We start from the raw sequence: 14,610 nt of genomic DNA, 5'->3' as shown, positions 1-14,610 counted from the left end.
AGCTCCCTATATGCATATCCCATCTGCAAAACGAGACGTTTAGTTCACACTGACTTCGTCCACCACGATACATGTCATTCTCTCCGTGACACGTTTCGCACCCGCCGAACACCGGAGATCGACGCATCTTAAGGCAGTTCGGGTGGGTGACGAGGAGAGGTGTGAAAAGAACTCAGTTGCTTCGATCTGCCCTGTGATATGTTTGGGCGCTTCTGAGTGGGCAAGGATATAAGAGACTCCAACATCCCGCCCGATTCTCTTCCCACTCTTGCCTTTTCTCTCGCGCGCCGCCCATATACTCCTACACTCCCGCCTCCTCATCTCATTTTCAGCGACACTTGCACCCTCTTCAACACGTTCACAATGTCCGCTACCCCCAACATCAACTCCGAATACGACATCATCGTCGCAGGAGGTGCGTACATTGTTGTCGATTTGGGTCATACAAAAACTAACATCCTGGTACCTTCTAGGTGGAACAAGTGGTTGTCTTCTTGCCTCTCGCCTGGCCTCCGCAGACTCCTCTCTCCGGATTCTTGTCCTCGAAGCCGGGCCACCAACCAAGGATCTCCTCACGCACATCCAACCCGCGCGGTACCTCTCGCATCTCGCCCCCACCTCTACTACTGTTCGCTTCCACGCCGCGCAGGCCTCCGAGAACCTCGGCGGGCGTAAGATTGTCGTCCCATGCGGTCAATGCTTGGGCGGCGGGTCCAGTGTCAACTGTCAGTAGTCTCCTTGGCGTGGCGTGTTGATCAACGCTGTAACTAACGAAACGCTTTAGTCGCGATGTACACCAGGGCAAGTAGATCCGACTATGACGACTGGGAGGAGACGTACGAGAATCAAGGTTGGGGTTCCAAAGACCTTATCCCGTTGCTCAAGAAGGTTAGCCTCTAAGCGCCACCTGACCTCCCGTTATCGAGGACTGAGGTTCTTATTTTTGCAGACTGAGACCTACCAGGAGGGAGATGATGCCCTTAACCATGGTAAGTCTTGTTCACACGACGGTTCTTGATGTTGCACTGCTATAAAATATCAGATTTGCCTTCCACTTGTATCCGTCGACGTCCGTGGACTGATTGCATCTCGTGCAGGTTCTGGCGGTCCCCTTAAGGTGTCATATGGAGGTAAATTCACCAATGTCGGCCAACAATATCTCGATGTCGCCTCCAAGTTCGACAAAGAGCGGGGACCGAACGCTGCTGAAGGGGAGAACGTTGACCCGAACGATCTTGTAACTGTTAACAAGTACGGAGTACGTCGTCCTTCGAGATCTACCTCGGGTTGCCGTTACTAATGGCCTCCATATTGTATTCTGTGAATTGACAGAGATGGCAGAAGTAAGTGGACCCGTCCCCATGCATATGTATCATATGTATATATTGATTTCAACTGTTCTCTCAGGTGGATTGATACCTACTCTGGAAAGCGTTCCGACGTTCCCCACCATTTCATTTATAACCCAGAGTCCGAACAGAATGAGAACCTCCATGTTGTCACTGGTGTGCTCGTCCGCCGCGTCTTGATCGAGTAAGTGTAGTTGGTTTATGTCTTTTCAAAATATGCGCATCGCAGTAAATGTTGATGATTATTATCGTGGGTATAGAGGAGACCGTGCCACAGGCGTTGAATTCTCATTCAACCCACGCTTCTTCCCGGACGTACCACCAGCCAGCCACACGGTCTCTGCCAAACAAATGGTCGTCGTGTCCGCCGGAACGTTCGGTAGTCCAGGTATCCTAGAGCGTTCTGGAGTCGGACGCCGAGACGTATTGGAGAAGTGTGGCGTCGATGTCAGGGTTGAGCTCGAAGGTGTCGGCGAGGGCTACCAAGGTACGAGTGTGCCTAATGTTCATCGACAGTGACGCCAATATTGAAGAGAACAATCCTTCTTTACTTTCAGATCACAACGTCGTTTTTGTTCCATACTTGGCCGCTCCGGATGCTGACACGTTGGACGCCATCGTCAGGAATGATACCGACGAGATTTCACGTTAGTCTTTGGTTGATACCCATTCATGAAAGAATCTGACTAGTTTGATTGTTTTTGCAGTGGCTTCTGGTCAATGGTTCAAGGATGGCAAAGGTTTGATGGCACACAAGTATGCGTTCGCGTCCGTTCGAACTCCAATCGCTGTTTGCTCATAATAATTCGATTATCACTAGCGGTATTGATGGCGGTGTCAAGATGAGGCCCTCTCCTTCCGAGCTCGAAGCTTTCGGTCCCGAATTCAAGAGGCGCTGGGACACGGAGTTCGTCGACAAGCCTGACAAGCCTGTTCTCTGGATGGGCATTGTGTCCATGTGCGTTCGATTTCCACTCTCATTCTGTCTCTTGAACTGACGATAGGGCGCCAAAGGCTCGTCGGTGACCCCTCTACTGTGGCCCCCAGGAAATATTTCAGCCTTGGTTTCTATAACGTAAGTGTCTGACAATGCTCCGATGCGTTCGCTCATACTGTAGCCTCTAAAATATTACAGGAATATCCCGCCGCGCGTGGCCATATTCATATCACTGACTGCGAGGATGTTCAGGCGCCGACCGACTTCAGAACTGGGTTCTTAGACGAGTGCGTCCCCTGTCCATTCGCTGTTGGATGATGGTACTAACCTCGTCGATGTATAGCATGGCCGATGTGAGACCTTTGGTCTGGGGTTACAAGTTCACGCGTGAGATTGCTCGCCGCATGCCCGTTTTCCGGTGCGTTGTTCACAGATATCTCCGGACTTAATGCGTTTCTTTGACATTCTACGAACTATCAGTGGCGAGCTTGCAGAAATGCACCCTAAGTTTCCCAATGGCTCTAAGGCAGCTCTTATCCATGAAACTGACAAGGGATCTGGACCACTTGACCTCAACGCCCCCATGGCGGAATACGGTCCAGAGGATGATGCCGCCATCGAGAAGTATACCAGAGAGTTTGGTGTGTACTGTCGCCTTTTCGTTCTTCAACTTGTCTAATTTCACCTCTCATCATCATTAGTTTCGACGGCGTGGCACTCGGTAAAATATTTTCGGTCATGATAGATCAGACGTCAACATACTAATCTAAATCTGGCTCATCGCAGCTCGGTACATGTTCTATGAAGCCTCGCGCCAAGGGCGGTGTTGTCGACTCTAGGCTCAATGTTTACGGGGTACAAGGCCTCAAAGTCTGTGGTGCGTCCCTACTCAGCTTTTGAGCATGATTTCTTCCATTTTTTCTCCGTCTGACTGTGGCTCTTTAGACATGTCCATCTGTCCTGGCAACGTTGGTGCCGTAAGTCTACTGACGCTTGTTCTTCTATCCTTCTTTGATACTGAACCTCCGCTTGCTTTTTCAGAACACTTACTCCACCGCCCTCGTTGTGGGTGAGAAGGGCGCTACAATCATCGCTCAGGAACTGGGAATCCAAGTATAAGGTCATGTGGTGTTGACGGAACCTCCGACAAGACTCCAATCTTTGATAGTCGTGCATGTTTTGACATTTTAGCTTTCACCTTCTTTTGACATCGCTTTCTCTTCTAGTATGACCATAGTGTGCTACCTCCCCAGTATCCCCCTGCGTTACCTTTACCCTAGCTACCCTTGTTTGAGAACACATCTTGGATGACTCGTCCTCTTGGTTTTTATAAAGTCCGCCTGGTTCTCGTGGCGAGTCGTTGAGCGCTACAGGCCCTGGAGATATAGAGGACCTGTTCAAGCCACAAATAGCTCTAGTCTTTCGTATGATGTCTGTCCACGGGACGAGTCTTGCAACGATAAAGTGATACCTACTCGATAGAGGGCATATACGTGACGCATGACGGCTGGACCAGGCTACCGCGGAAGAGTGGCCGAGCGTGGGAACATATACGCACGATCATGATATTGCGTTGAGTCAACTACAAAATCGTTTCTTCCTACTACTTGGACCCCACTGCTGGCTGCAACCCCACGCTTTAACAAGTAGGCACTAGTATCAGAGAGTTTTGAGTCTCTTTCTACATATTCATCTCTTCTAATTGAACTCTTGCCAAATTTTCGCTCAGCTCTGGGTCTAGCCCCGTCCGCATTGACAGCGCAACGAGTGCTCGGAGTCCTCTCCCGCACCCAACTCGTACCATGGGGCTATACAGCAGGATAGATTTTTCTTGGTATCTTCAGGCGACAATTCTTTACCCCCATGGATTGTGGTTTTCTCCAAGTGCCGATACTACTTATCTGTTGCTAGCCTCGAGCTTTTTCTACTTGCAGCTCAGGGCGACTGGGCGCTCAAATCTAGGTTTTTTCTCTGCATGGACAAAGAAGGAAGGTTCTTCCTATACTATCGTCGCAATCAACGAGAAAGAATGGGGAACTCGGCCTGTGTGCGAAAAGGAACGCCTTACTAGCTGCCTTCGTCTGCCTAGATTGTGTGTTATATTCAGGCCCCCGTCTCGTGAATGGATATATTTCTTTACATGATCATCGGGCGGCATGTCGTCGCCTTGCCTTTCTCCCCAGCTTCGCTCATCTTAGCCTAGTCCTTGACCCCATCTGAACAGTCCACTATATGGCTACCACTCCAACCGTCGATGCTGCGTACGACATAATAGTTGCCGGAGGTATCCCTCTTCATGTCTCACTGGGATAGAGTCATGGCATTAATATTATCTATTCACCAGGCGGTACCTCTGGTTGTATTGTCGCTTCACGAGTTGCAGCAGCCGATTCATCTCTCAAGATCCTCGTGCTCGAAACTGGTCCACCCACCAAGGATATCCTCACACACATCCAGCCAGCTCGCTTTCTCACTCATCTCATTCCTACTTCGAATACGGTTCGGTTCCATACCGCCCAGAGGTCAGACAGCTTGGGCGACCGTGAAATGGTCATATCGTGCGCGCAATGCTTGGGTGGCGGGTCCAGTGTGAATTGTTAGTACCTTTCGGATCAACGCTTCAAGGTCTTGTCGTTGAACTTATCGGCCTTTTGTAGTTGGAATGTATACCCGAGGGAGCAGGTCGGACTACGATGACTGGGAGACGACGTTCGAGAATCCAGGATGGAGCTCAGAGCACCTCATACCGCTTTTTAAGAAGGTGGACGTTTGCCCACCCTGCAAAATCCTTATGGGCTAACTCGGATATGTGTAGACTGAAACGTATCAAGTAGAACCAGACGCGGTCAATCACGGTGAATGACGATTTATATTCAGCACCATACAATACTCATGACTCTTATTTGCGTTCGAATTGGGTCTTTCAGGTTACGAAGGTCCTCTGAGCGTATCATGGGGAGGCATGTACACGAATGTCGGGACACAATATCTTGACGTATCTAAGAAATTTGACAAGGAGCGGGGTACTAACACCGCAGATGGGCAGAATATCGACCCCAATGATCTTAGCACGGTCAATAAGTACGCAGTAAGCTCGTCCCTTTCTTTTTCTTGCAACGTACATTTTGACCTAGATTGCACTCTTTATATCTTCTGCAGAGGTGGCAGAAGTAGGCGTTCTGCTTCATACCATCGCGGGCTCGATAATGACACCCTTGCTGGTTGTGTTCCGTCCAGGTGGATCGACGCTAAGACCGGAAAACGTTCTGACGTTCCGCATCACTTCATCTACAACCGTAGCTCGGAGGAAAATAAAAACCTGCACATAGTGACTGGCGCTCTTGTCAAGCGTGTCCTCATCAGGTAAGGTTCTCTATTGTCATTCGTATGCTCATAGCCCTCCTGCATATGCCCATGCCATCATTGTGGACATGTTCACTTTACAGGAATGGTCGTGCCACAGGAATCGAATTCTCCTTCAGCCGTCAATTTTACCCCGACGCTCAGGCTACCGTTACCACGCATACCGTCTCCGCCACACGCCTGGTCGTTGTTTCTGCCGGTACTTTCGGCAGTCCTGGAGTCTTAGAACGCTCCGGTATTGGTCGCAAGGACGTCCTGGAGAGATGCGGTGTCGAGATAAACCTCGAGCTTCAAGGTGTTGGGGAGAACTTTCAGGGTGTGCATCCTGGCTCTGAGTGCTTCTCCAGGAAAGAAAACAGACTAATATTCGTGCTTGCCTTAGACCACAACGTCCTCTTCGTTCCGTACCAAGCATCTGAAGACGCCGAGACTCTGGATGCCATATTGAGAAATGACACGGATGAAATTTCTCGTACGTTTATAACCTGGCTGCATCGCCTTTTTGGTTATAAATCGATCGCTTATGGGTCTGCTCTTCAGTGACCTCGGGTCAATGGTTCAAAGATGGAAAGGGTCTTATGGCGCACAAGTATACCTTCCACTCAGCTAGGCCCCCTACTTGCTCATTTTCTTCCCTCCCCTCTCGTTCTCTAGCGGCCTCGATGGCGGGATCAAGATGCGCCCCTCTCCTGCTGAACTCGAGGCTTTTGGACCCGAGTTCAAGAAGAGATGGGAACAGGAATTTAAAGACAAACCGGACAAACCTGTTCTCGGGCACGCCATAGTGTCGATGTACGTTTTTCGGTCCCTACGTTCTCGATTTTAGATTGGCTGTCAAATCGAGGATTGACAGGCTCGTGGGAGATCCGACTGCGGTGCCACCAAGGAAGTATTTCAGCATGGGGTACTACAACGTACGTAGAGTTTATAAGTTTCGAAGGTTGAAGGGAATGATGAGGAAGGGCTTACCTGATTGCGTGTAGACGTATCCAGTAGGGAGAGGACATGTACATATCACGGACGGAGAGGACGGCCTGGCGCCGACCGACTTCAGGACTGGATACTTGGACGAGTATGCTTCTCTTCCTCATCGACAAGAGTTGCTTCGTGTTTATGCTCCCTATGCATATTCAGCATCGTCGATGTCAAACCTCTGGTATGGGCCTACAAATTCACTCGAGAAGTCGCTCGTCGCATGCCTGTCTTTCGGTCAGGCCAACTCTTTTCCCTCACTCAAAACCTCTCAGCCCTTAATTTAATCTTACCGATGTTTGATTCAGAGGAGAGCTCCCAGAGATGCATCCCAAGTTCCCCGAAGGCTCCAAAGCCGCACTCATCCTAGAATCAGACACATCCGGGCCACTCGTTCTGAATGATCTAGTTACTGAGTATGATGAAGCGGACGATGTGGCCGTCGAGCAGTACACGAGGGAGTTCGTGCGCACTGCGTGGCACTACGTACGTTGTTCATTTGCTCCCGATGTTCACTACACATTTAACGCGCTCACTCAGCTCGGAACTTGCTCCATGAAGCCTCGGGCGAAAGGCGGCGTGGTCGACTCGAAGCTGAACGTTTATGGTGTCCAGGGTCTTAAAGTCTGTGGTATGCTGTTCCGCTAGTGTGTTAGCTGTCTTCTTTCAGGCTCAGAATCTCTGGCGGTGTCCCTTCCTTTTATTCCTACAGATATGTCGATATGCCCTGCCAACGTTGGTGCGGTGAGTTTGTTGAGACTTCATGTCCGTCCTGTATGATTTCTGCTGATCGTGAGGTGTTGTTACTTCAGAACACGTATTCCACAGCACTTGTAATTGGAGAGAAGGGTGCCACAATCATCGGAGACGAGCTAGGCATTCGAGTCTAACTTCCGTAAAGTTTCGAAGATCGATTCTTCACTTGGGAAGCGACTTCGAGGATATCACGAGCCACCACCTTCTTCAGCTTTCGACTCGTGCTTGGGGACGATGGGATACACAATAAAATGTGATTGTCGGCTTGGATATACAAACGAATTGAACCGGTTTTTACATATGCGTGAAAATGTCGATAGAGGCCCGCGTTGCGCCGGTAGATGAAACCAAGAGGTTGTCCTACAATAAAGAAGGGCTCTACTCAGGACACCACTCCAGACATCAAGACCGCAATAAAATAAAAAAGAGCTTACCGAACAACCCGAACCCAAGGCCGCATTCCCAATCCAACCAGGCTCCCAATAAACTACACCCCAGTCGAAGACAAAACAGTCAGTCCCCCACATTCAAAAATTCAGAATCAAAGCCACAAGCAAGAAGAGGAACTCACAGATCCCCTGCCCCAGTCCATTCGGGAGTCCCGCCACAACCCCCTCAACATCCTCAATCCACGTATCCTGCCCCGCCATCGAGATCGCAATCCCCGTCTCGCTCAAACTGACCCCCTCACAACTCACCGGCCAATCCGTCTCCGCCACCACGATCGGCTTCCCCATCAACCCCGCCAAATTCGTCAAGCTACTTTTCAGAGCAGCGAGTGTGGCCGCGGTGTTGTAGAACGGGTAGAAAGAGACGCCGAGGATGTCGAGGTCGGAGGTGGAGAGTTCGCCTGGGATGAAGATGCTGGAGTAGAAGAAGGATTGTTCGGACCAGGACCAGCCGTCTGCGAGGTGGAGCATTATTTTTGGGATCGGGATGGAGGAGCCGGCTTGTTTGGCGCCGTTGATGGCGGAGTTAAGCATTTGGGAGGCGCCGGAGAAGCCGTTGATGGAGATTTGGCCGACGGGCCAGAGGAAGCCGTCGTTGATTTCGTTGCCTACCTGTGAATGAGGGAGAGAAGGTTAGATGGGGGTGGGGAGGGGGAGGGGGAGGGAAGGGTGGGGTTGTGTATGTACTTGGAGGATATCGATGGGCGTGCCTTGCGCGGCAAAGGCTTGGACGATGCTTTGTGTGTAACTACCGACAAAACATCAAAGTTCAACGAGAGCACACAGGTGAACAGATTCAATCGAGGACTCACGTGAAGACTTGAGTATTAAGACCGTCCAGCGTCGTCGGCCACCCGGACGGAATAGCCTGATGTCCCGGATCGGCCCCTACAGTGTACACCACAAATTCGAACTCCATCAGACCACCAAACACCATACCAACCATTCCAGTCACGGCCTCACGACGCAACACTCACAAGTATCACTAAAATGCAAATCCACAACCAACGTCATCCCCGCCGCCTTCACCCTCCTCGCCAACGCAAGCCCATAACTCAACTGATACTGTCCGCTCGTCCACAGCCTTATCCGCGCGGTATTACATCCGTGCGAAGCGAGGATGGTCTCGAAGGGTTTGGTGGAGCCGTTGTCGGAGTAGGTGTGCCCGGAGGATTCGATGAGGGGGAGGGAGGTGAAGTCGGCGGCTTTGTAGGTTAGGGAGAGGGAGGAGGGGAGGGAGGTGAAGAGGAGGAGGAGGAGGGAGGAGAGACGCATTGTTCCGAGGCTAGAGATAGTTTTTTGGGATGCGCCAGGGGAGGTCAGAGATGAATGGAAGGAAGGAAGCAAAGGCTGGATATAAGCATGGTCGAATGTGTTTGACGGGTCTACTCCGGGAATGAAAAGGCGGAAGGACGTCGTCATATGCAGCGCGAGCTCGTGGACGCATAGAAAAGAAGTATATTCCTTGAGAAAGGAGTGAGACCACCTGTCCAGGAACCCCGCGCGGATCGTAGAACCCCAGCAAGCTGCCCAAGAACATGAAGAAAGGCACACAGTTCATAGGAAGAGATTTCATTCGCATTGGAACAGCATCCGGTTTTCGTTTTTAGATGAGACTCCATGAGCCACAAACGGACATGGTCAACTTCGGATATGATCTTGTGAGCGGAGCGTGACGAGGAACAGAGGCCGGATTCAGAGGTCAGGAGTCCGAAACTGCTGATTCGTGTGGGTTGTGTACAGTAGTCATAGTCTTAGAGTATTTTCCGTCGTGGAGAGTGTATGTATGCTGTATGGGATCGGTAGTTACAGTGCGGAGAGTCCCAAGATCAGTGAGCTATGGTCAGTTGTCCGTAGAGGCCTGAGGCCGGGCAAGCTCAAGATGATCGCGGGCCGGTGCGTCGCGAACGCATCGACTCGGACGGGGCAGCAAACCCCTGGCGAGTAGTTGTAGATGAGTGATTGAAGGCTAGTGAAGCTTTGAAGTCTTGTAAGAACAGTGGTCGTGGAGGAGTTGCAAGCAAGGTCGGACTCCGAGGCAGCGAGACAGGGTCACAAAATCAAACAGAAATAACAGGCGCATGGCATATGCGGGGCGAGGTCCAATCCTGGTGCGGACAATTTTGGGTCAGAAAGTGGTTCCATGTTTGATCATGGTGCGTACATTTTCGGTCTCCCAAGTACCCCACGTCCGATCCCAAACGAGACAAAAGTGGTGAGCTCGCAGCGAGGTCCGATCCTACCATAGCCCACAGTGCGCACAAAAGAGATAAAAATGACTCGTGAAAGATCCGCTCCAAACACTCGCCGACGAGGTGCGCACATAATGACAAATAAAACACATATTTTCGAGCTCTATGCTGGGCAAGGTCCGATACGAAATGCGTACGAAATGTCCTCCAAAACAGGGCACCCGATCCGAGTGCGTACATTCCGCTCCCAAATCGGTCCGGACAAAAAGGGCAAAATCCGGCGATTTTGGATCGGACCTCCCTAGGCATATGCCATGCGCCTGAAATAACGCGTCACCTGTCACAAACGCGTCCAGTCACAGTCGCAGTCACGCCCCTTTCCCCCTTTCTATGATGAAGTACAGGTTGAAAAAAAATACAGAGTAATAAGTTATGAACAAGCAGAGGTATAGATCGTGAAACAAGCAGAGGTATAGACCGTGAAACAACCAAAAAAAACAGGACAGAAAAAAGAAGAAAACGGGAGAATCACAGCTTCTGCGCCTCCGCCGTCTCTAACGTCCACGTCTGTATATCGTCCAGAGGCAGCTTCTTCCACTCTTTCTCGATCTTTATGCGTCCAACGTAGTAAATCAGTCAGAGTACAATGTCAAATCAGTCACAAACGCAAAAGTGGGCAGGGTAAAAAGAAACTCACATCCTCCAAAAACGCAAAGATCTCCTCGCACACCCGATCCGCCTCCTCCCTCTCCCTCACCGTCGCCCTCAACTGTTTCTCCAATTTCATATTCTCCGCCTCCATCCTCGCCAACTCCCTCCTCAACCTCTCCCCCTCCTTCTCCAACACCGGCACCGTCCTCGCCCTAACCACATTCCTCGGCTGCAACCCCTCCCTCCATAGATCTTTTCGGTCTTCTACGGGTCGTCCGGCGGTGAGAGCTTGTTTGCGCGCACGGCCGTCGGTTACTACTTTGTGTAGGATATCGATGTTGTGTTGGACGGCGTAGGTGGCGAAGATCTCGTCGCAGAGTTGCTACAATACAATACGAGGGGGGGGAGGGGGGGGTTGTTCATGCGAAATGAGGAAGGAAGGATTAGAATGAGACCGAGACTGAGAATGAGACGAGGATGGAGCGGAGAAGGAGAAGAAGCGCACGGTGACAGAACTCTCGAAATGATTAGACACCGTATTAAAAATCCCCGTCGCGCCCGGCTCCTGCTCCTCACAATACATCGCGAAACACTCCGAGAAGTCCTCGTACCTGTTCGTTCCGAACCAGCATCAGACCCGCCGCCGAGTGATCACAGTACTAGTGCAGGAAATGCAGGAAAGGAGACTCACGTCCATTTGTGTGCTGCTCGTTGTATGGCGAGCTGGAGAGCCGCGTGGAAGTGGGTCCATCGTTTGCTGCCTACTGCTTGGGAAGCTGCGTTCGCGTTTTGTGTGCTGTTTGTGGTTGATTTCGTGTTTGATGGAGTGTTGGGGCGTGGTGTAGTGGTGGAACTTGACGCGTTTGTGTGAGGGGCCATGACCGATGTCGATGGGGAGGGAGAGGAAAGGGGCACTATAATAATTTGAATTTCTCTCGCGCTCGGATTCTTGGCGCCACACCGAAGTGCCACATCATATCATCATCAAGCCTCGTGTGGCGTCGCAACTCGTCTCTCGACGACCACCACCGACGTTCATGAACATCCCAACAGCGCCCTCACTCCCTCAGCCTCAACCCAACCCCCCAAACAGCAATGAAGACACCACCCAAACCCCTCCACCGACAACGACAACGACAACAACACCAGGCCTGCCCCCGCAACGCCCCCGCGGCTCCGTCTCCTCCTTCCTCTTCTTCTCCTTCGTGCTCTTCATGATGACGAACAACAGCACCGAGGATCTCTCCACGCGAAACCAATACATCGATGCTTTACAGTCGTTTGAGTGGCAGATGGGGAATTATACGGCTTGGGTGAATGGGACGGATCCGGGGGGGTTGAACTTTACTATGGTGCGCCCTCCACATATACACACACTCACCGCATCGACATCCTCACACTTAACACTTGAAATGGGGGTGGTTTGGATGGAAGGATAGCCCGTGAAACCAGCAGCCGAAGACGGACTCGTCGAGACGTTCCTCAACCCATGGCCCGGACCCGTCCTCGATCCGCTCATCGCATCTTACTTCCCCAACATCACAGGGTTCATCCGGGGCACCTCCACGCCCCTCAACATCAGTCCCTCCGCGCTCTCGTCCGGCTCTGGTTCAGCGTACGGCGAGGCATCTGGTTCATCGTACGACGAGGCATCTGGTTCATCGTACGGCGAGGCGTGGTACCCGTTCGCGAGGGACCTAATGGCATCGAGCAACGAGACGCTCATACAAGAGAGTCTGGGGGAATGGAATTGGACGGTCGAGGGGGGGAAGGTGGCGTTGAGTGTGACGGACGCGAGGGTGGAGCTCGAGGGGGGGAATAGGACGGATGTGGCGCTGTTGCATGTGAGTTGGCTGATTTCACGAAGGAATTTGCGTATGTCGTGTTAATTATGTATTGTCGTGGCTGGCTTAGGGCAGGATAGAATTTACGGATCCGAATAAGGAGGACCAGCTCCGGCTTGAGTTTGAAGGCGTGCATTTCATCGCGAATGGGAGTATTTACGGGTTTGCAGAACCTGCAGGGTATGCTTCTCTGAGCTCTCTCCACCTCTACCACACTTATGCACATGGATTATGAACAGCTCAGGCATCGACATCCGCGAACTGCCCTCGCTCGTCCCCGCCACACACCAAAACTCCACAGCCCAACTCATCCTGCCCGAACTCTCCGCGCGCATAACCAAACTCCGAACCCTCATCTCCTCCGGCACAATCGACTCTTCCTCCTCCTCCTCCTCATCCGACTCAGGCGCCGAACCATCCTGCCTCTTCTCAGTCTACGCCCAACTCTCGCCCACATCCCTCACCTTCCAAGAGATGCAAGAGCTCGAAGAAGAGACGTTGAGGCCGACGGGGGCGGGAGTGCGGAGGAGGCCGGAGATGCAGGTGAGGGCGGTTTTGATTAGTCGGAGGTGTGGGGTTGTGATTAGGTTGGGAGAGAAGGGGACGGAGGGGTTGAGGACTGTGCAGTTTTTTGGGAGGATAACGACTTGTGAGTTTTATCCCTTCTTCAGTCTTATCCACGCCTCTTCCTTCGCATCTTCCCCTTCGCGTATACACACACTCTCGTGGATGCATTACTGACGGACACGGTGAACGGTGCGGTGGGTGATGGAATGCTAGACGCCGGCTTCGCAGCATGCATCTACCTCGCCCTCCTCCTGCTCCTCTCAAGACAAATGGCGGTCTCGCGCACGCCCGCGGCCCTCGCGAGGATATCGAGATGGTCGTTCTTTGCGCAGGCTCTGGCGGATTCGATTTCGTTTGCGAGCGTGAGTTTCGAGTTCTCTTTCCTTCTCCCATCGTCCACTAGTAGTACCGCCTTCCTCCCTGCCACTGCGCCTGAAATTGTTCTGTTTACTGACTGGCTGGCTGGCTGACTGACTTATGGTCCGACCTTGATCTGAATTTGACCTTGACCTTGACCGCGAATGCGAATACTGACCTTGACCTTGACGTTGATTTTGATTTTGATTTGATTCTGGATAGCATATAACATTCGCGATACTCGCAGAGGGCAGGCCTTCCCTGTCGCTCGTCGCGCCTGCGTTTTTGGCGTGTATATTGTTCGCTAATGAAGTGGTACGTCACCCTCTCTCCTTCCTTCTACACAATCATTTCTCTTCTAAGATTTCTCGTTCATTCCTGTACTCGCGTTCCTCAACACCATCTCCTTCTCATCCATCTCCCATCGCACAATATCGCCATTGCCATTTCTCCATTATCTACACTGACGGGTATGGGTATATTCGATTTCGTTTGGGCTACCCATAAATAGCAATTCGGAATGCTCATATACTCCGTGCAAGCGCCGGAGGACGCCGTTGCACGACCAGCCCCTCCCGCACCAGTACCTGTACCTGGTTCGGCGGCTGCACCTGCGCCGACGACAACACCCGCACTTGCACCTGCTCCGGGTCTGGCACCTGCGTCTGTAACTGCACCTGGTTCGACACCTGTGCCACATATGAACTCTACGGATTCATCACTTGCACTTGAAGTCGAACCTTCATCTGCGGTGGAAACGGAAATAATAGTCCCCCCTGTCGTCCCTACCGCACCTCCCGTAACACCACAAACTACACCTCCGACTACTACAACACAAGCAACCCCAAGAAGACCAGAACCCTCGATATTAAGACTCGCGTGGAGTATTGTCAGACACGATTCACAGACGAGGACTTGTGCGTTTCTTTTTATGTTTCTTTGTGTTTATCCGGGAGTCGTAGGTGATTGGAGGTTGGGATTGGGAGGGGGGATGGAGGGGTGGATGGGCGCTGATTTGATTTTGTTTTTTTACCTTTGTTTGCATACACACAACCCTCAAATTCGACTCAAAAACACATGAACGCACCAACGCACACCAACTCACATGACCCCTCCAATCCCTCCTCCCCCCCTCCCCAACCCCCTCCCCAAACCCTTTCAACCCCCCCCCCC

At 51.7% G+C, this 14,610-nt stretch overlaps 5 protein-coding genes across 5 annotated transcripts in view; 3 read left to right on the top strand and 2 right to left on the bottom strand.

Annotated features, from left to right (window-relative positions):
- Positions 1-363: 363 nt before the first annotated feature.
- On the top strand, positions 364-3,409 carry STEHIDRAFT_138413 (alcohol oxidase-like protein; the record flags this gene model as incomplete). Its single annotated transcript, XM_007302546.1, has 19 exons — positions 364-415; positions 474-725; positions 785-888; positions 950-989; positions 1,098-1,258; positions 1,333-1,343; positions 1,408-1,533; positions 1,610-1,836; positions 1,907-1,996; positions 2,057-2,105; positions 2,170-2,307; positions 2,364-2,424; positions 2,485-2,573; positions 2,630-2,704; positions 2,767-2,927; positions 2,988-3,007; positions 3,073-3,163; positions 3,232-3,263; positions 3,328-3,409. 19 exons carry the CDS (start codon positions 364-366, stop codon positions 3,403-3,405), a joined length of 1,857 nt encoding a protein of 618 aa, XP_007302608.1. The 3' UTR covers positions 3,406-3,409.
- Positions 3,410-4,518: 1,109 nt separating this feature from the next.
- STEHIDRAFT_155230 (alcohol oxidase-like protein) lies at positions 4,519-7,511 on the top strand (the record flags this gene model as incomplete). Its single annotated transcript, XM_007302545.1, has 18 exons — positions 4,519-4,570; positions 4,631-4,882; positions 4,944-5,047; positions 5,102-5,141; positions 5,214-5,374; positions 5,446-5,456; positions 5,524-5,649; positions 5,733-5,965; positions 6,032-6,121; positions 6,190-6,238; positions 6,304-6,441; positions 6,503-6,563; positions 6,633-6,721; positions 6,784-6,858; positions 6,930-7,086; positions 7,162-7,252; positions 7,334-7,365; positions 7,434-7,511. The coding sequence occupies 18 exons, from the start codon at positions 4,519-4,521 to the stop codon at positions 7,509-7,511; spliced, it is 1,839 nt and encodes a 612-aa protein (XP_007302607.1).
- A 160-nt stretch (positions 7,512-7,671) lies between these two features.
- Positions 7,672-9,101, bottom strand: STEHIDRAFT_155229 (arabinogalactan endo-1,4-beta-galactosidase; the record flags this gene model as incomplete). Its single annotated transcript, XM_007302544.1, has 6 exons — positions 7,672-7,737; positions 7,812-7,864; positions 7,949-8,438; positions 8,514-8,574; positions 8,639-8,714; positions 8,804-9,101. The coding sequence occupies 6 exons, from the start codon at positions 9,099-9,101 to the stop codon at positions 7,672-7,674; spliced, it is 1,044 nt and encodes a 347-aa protein (XP_007302606.1).
- Positions 9,102-10,432: 1,331 nt separating this feature from the next.
- Positions 10,433-11,548, bottom strand: STEHIDRAFT_167287 (uncharacterized protein; the record flags this gene model as incomplete). Its single annotated transcript, XM_007302543.1, has 4 exons — positions 10,433-10,627; positions 10,716-11,051; positions 11,175-11,280; positions 11,361-11,548. The coding sequence occupies 4 exons, from the start codon at positions 11,546-11,548 to the stop codon at positions 10,547-10,549; spliced, it is 711 nt and encodes a 236-aa protein (XP_007302605.1). The 3' UTR covers positions 10,433-10,546.
- Positions 11,549-11,829: 281 nt separating this feature from the next.
- The window catches only part of STEHIDRAFT_76484 (uncharacterized protein), a 7,184-nt gene continuing 4,403 nt past the window's right edge, over positions 11,830-14,610 (top strand). The window contains exons 1-7 of the mRNA XM_007302356.1: positions 11,830-12,021; positions 12,109-12,513; positions 12,584-12,693; positions 12,753-13,162; positions 13,294-13,442; positions 13,660-13,752; positions 13,949-14,354. Coding sequence (XP_007302418.1) covers positions 11,884-12,021; positions 12,109-12,513; positions 12,584-12,693; positions 12,753-13,162; positions 13,294-13,442; positions 13,660-13,752; positions 13,949-14,354 — 1,711 coding nt within the window. The 5' untranslated portion in view covers positions 11,830-11,883. The remainder of the gene's footprint in view (positions 12,022-12,108; positions 12,514-12,583; positions 12,694-12,752; positions 13,163-13,293; positions 13,443-13,659; positions 13,753-13,948; positions 14,355-14,610) is intronic.

This window comes from Stereum hirsutum (genome assembly GCF_000264905.1).
Source record: "Stereum hirsutum FP-91666 SS1 unplaced genomic scaffold STEHIscaffold_5, whole genome shotgun sequence".
Classification (NCBI taxonomy): Eukaryota; Fungi; Basidiomycota; class Agaricomycetes; order Russulales; family Stereaceae; genus Stereum; species Stereum hirsutum.
Note: the sequence above shows the minus strand (reverse complement) of the source record. Positions and strands in the feature narration are given on the sequence as shown.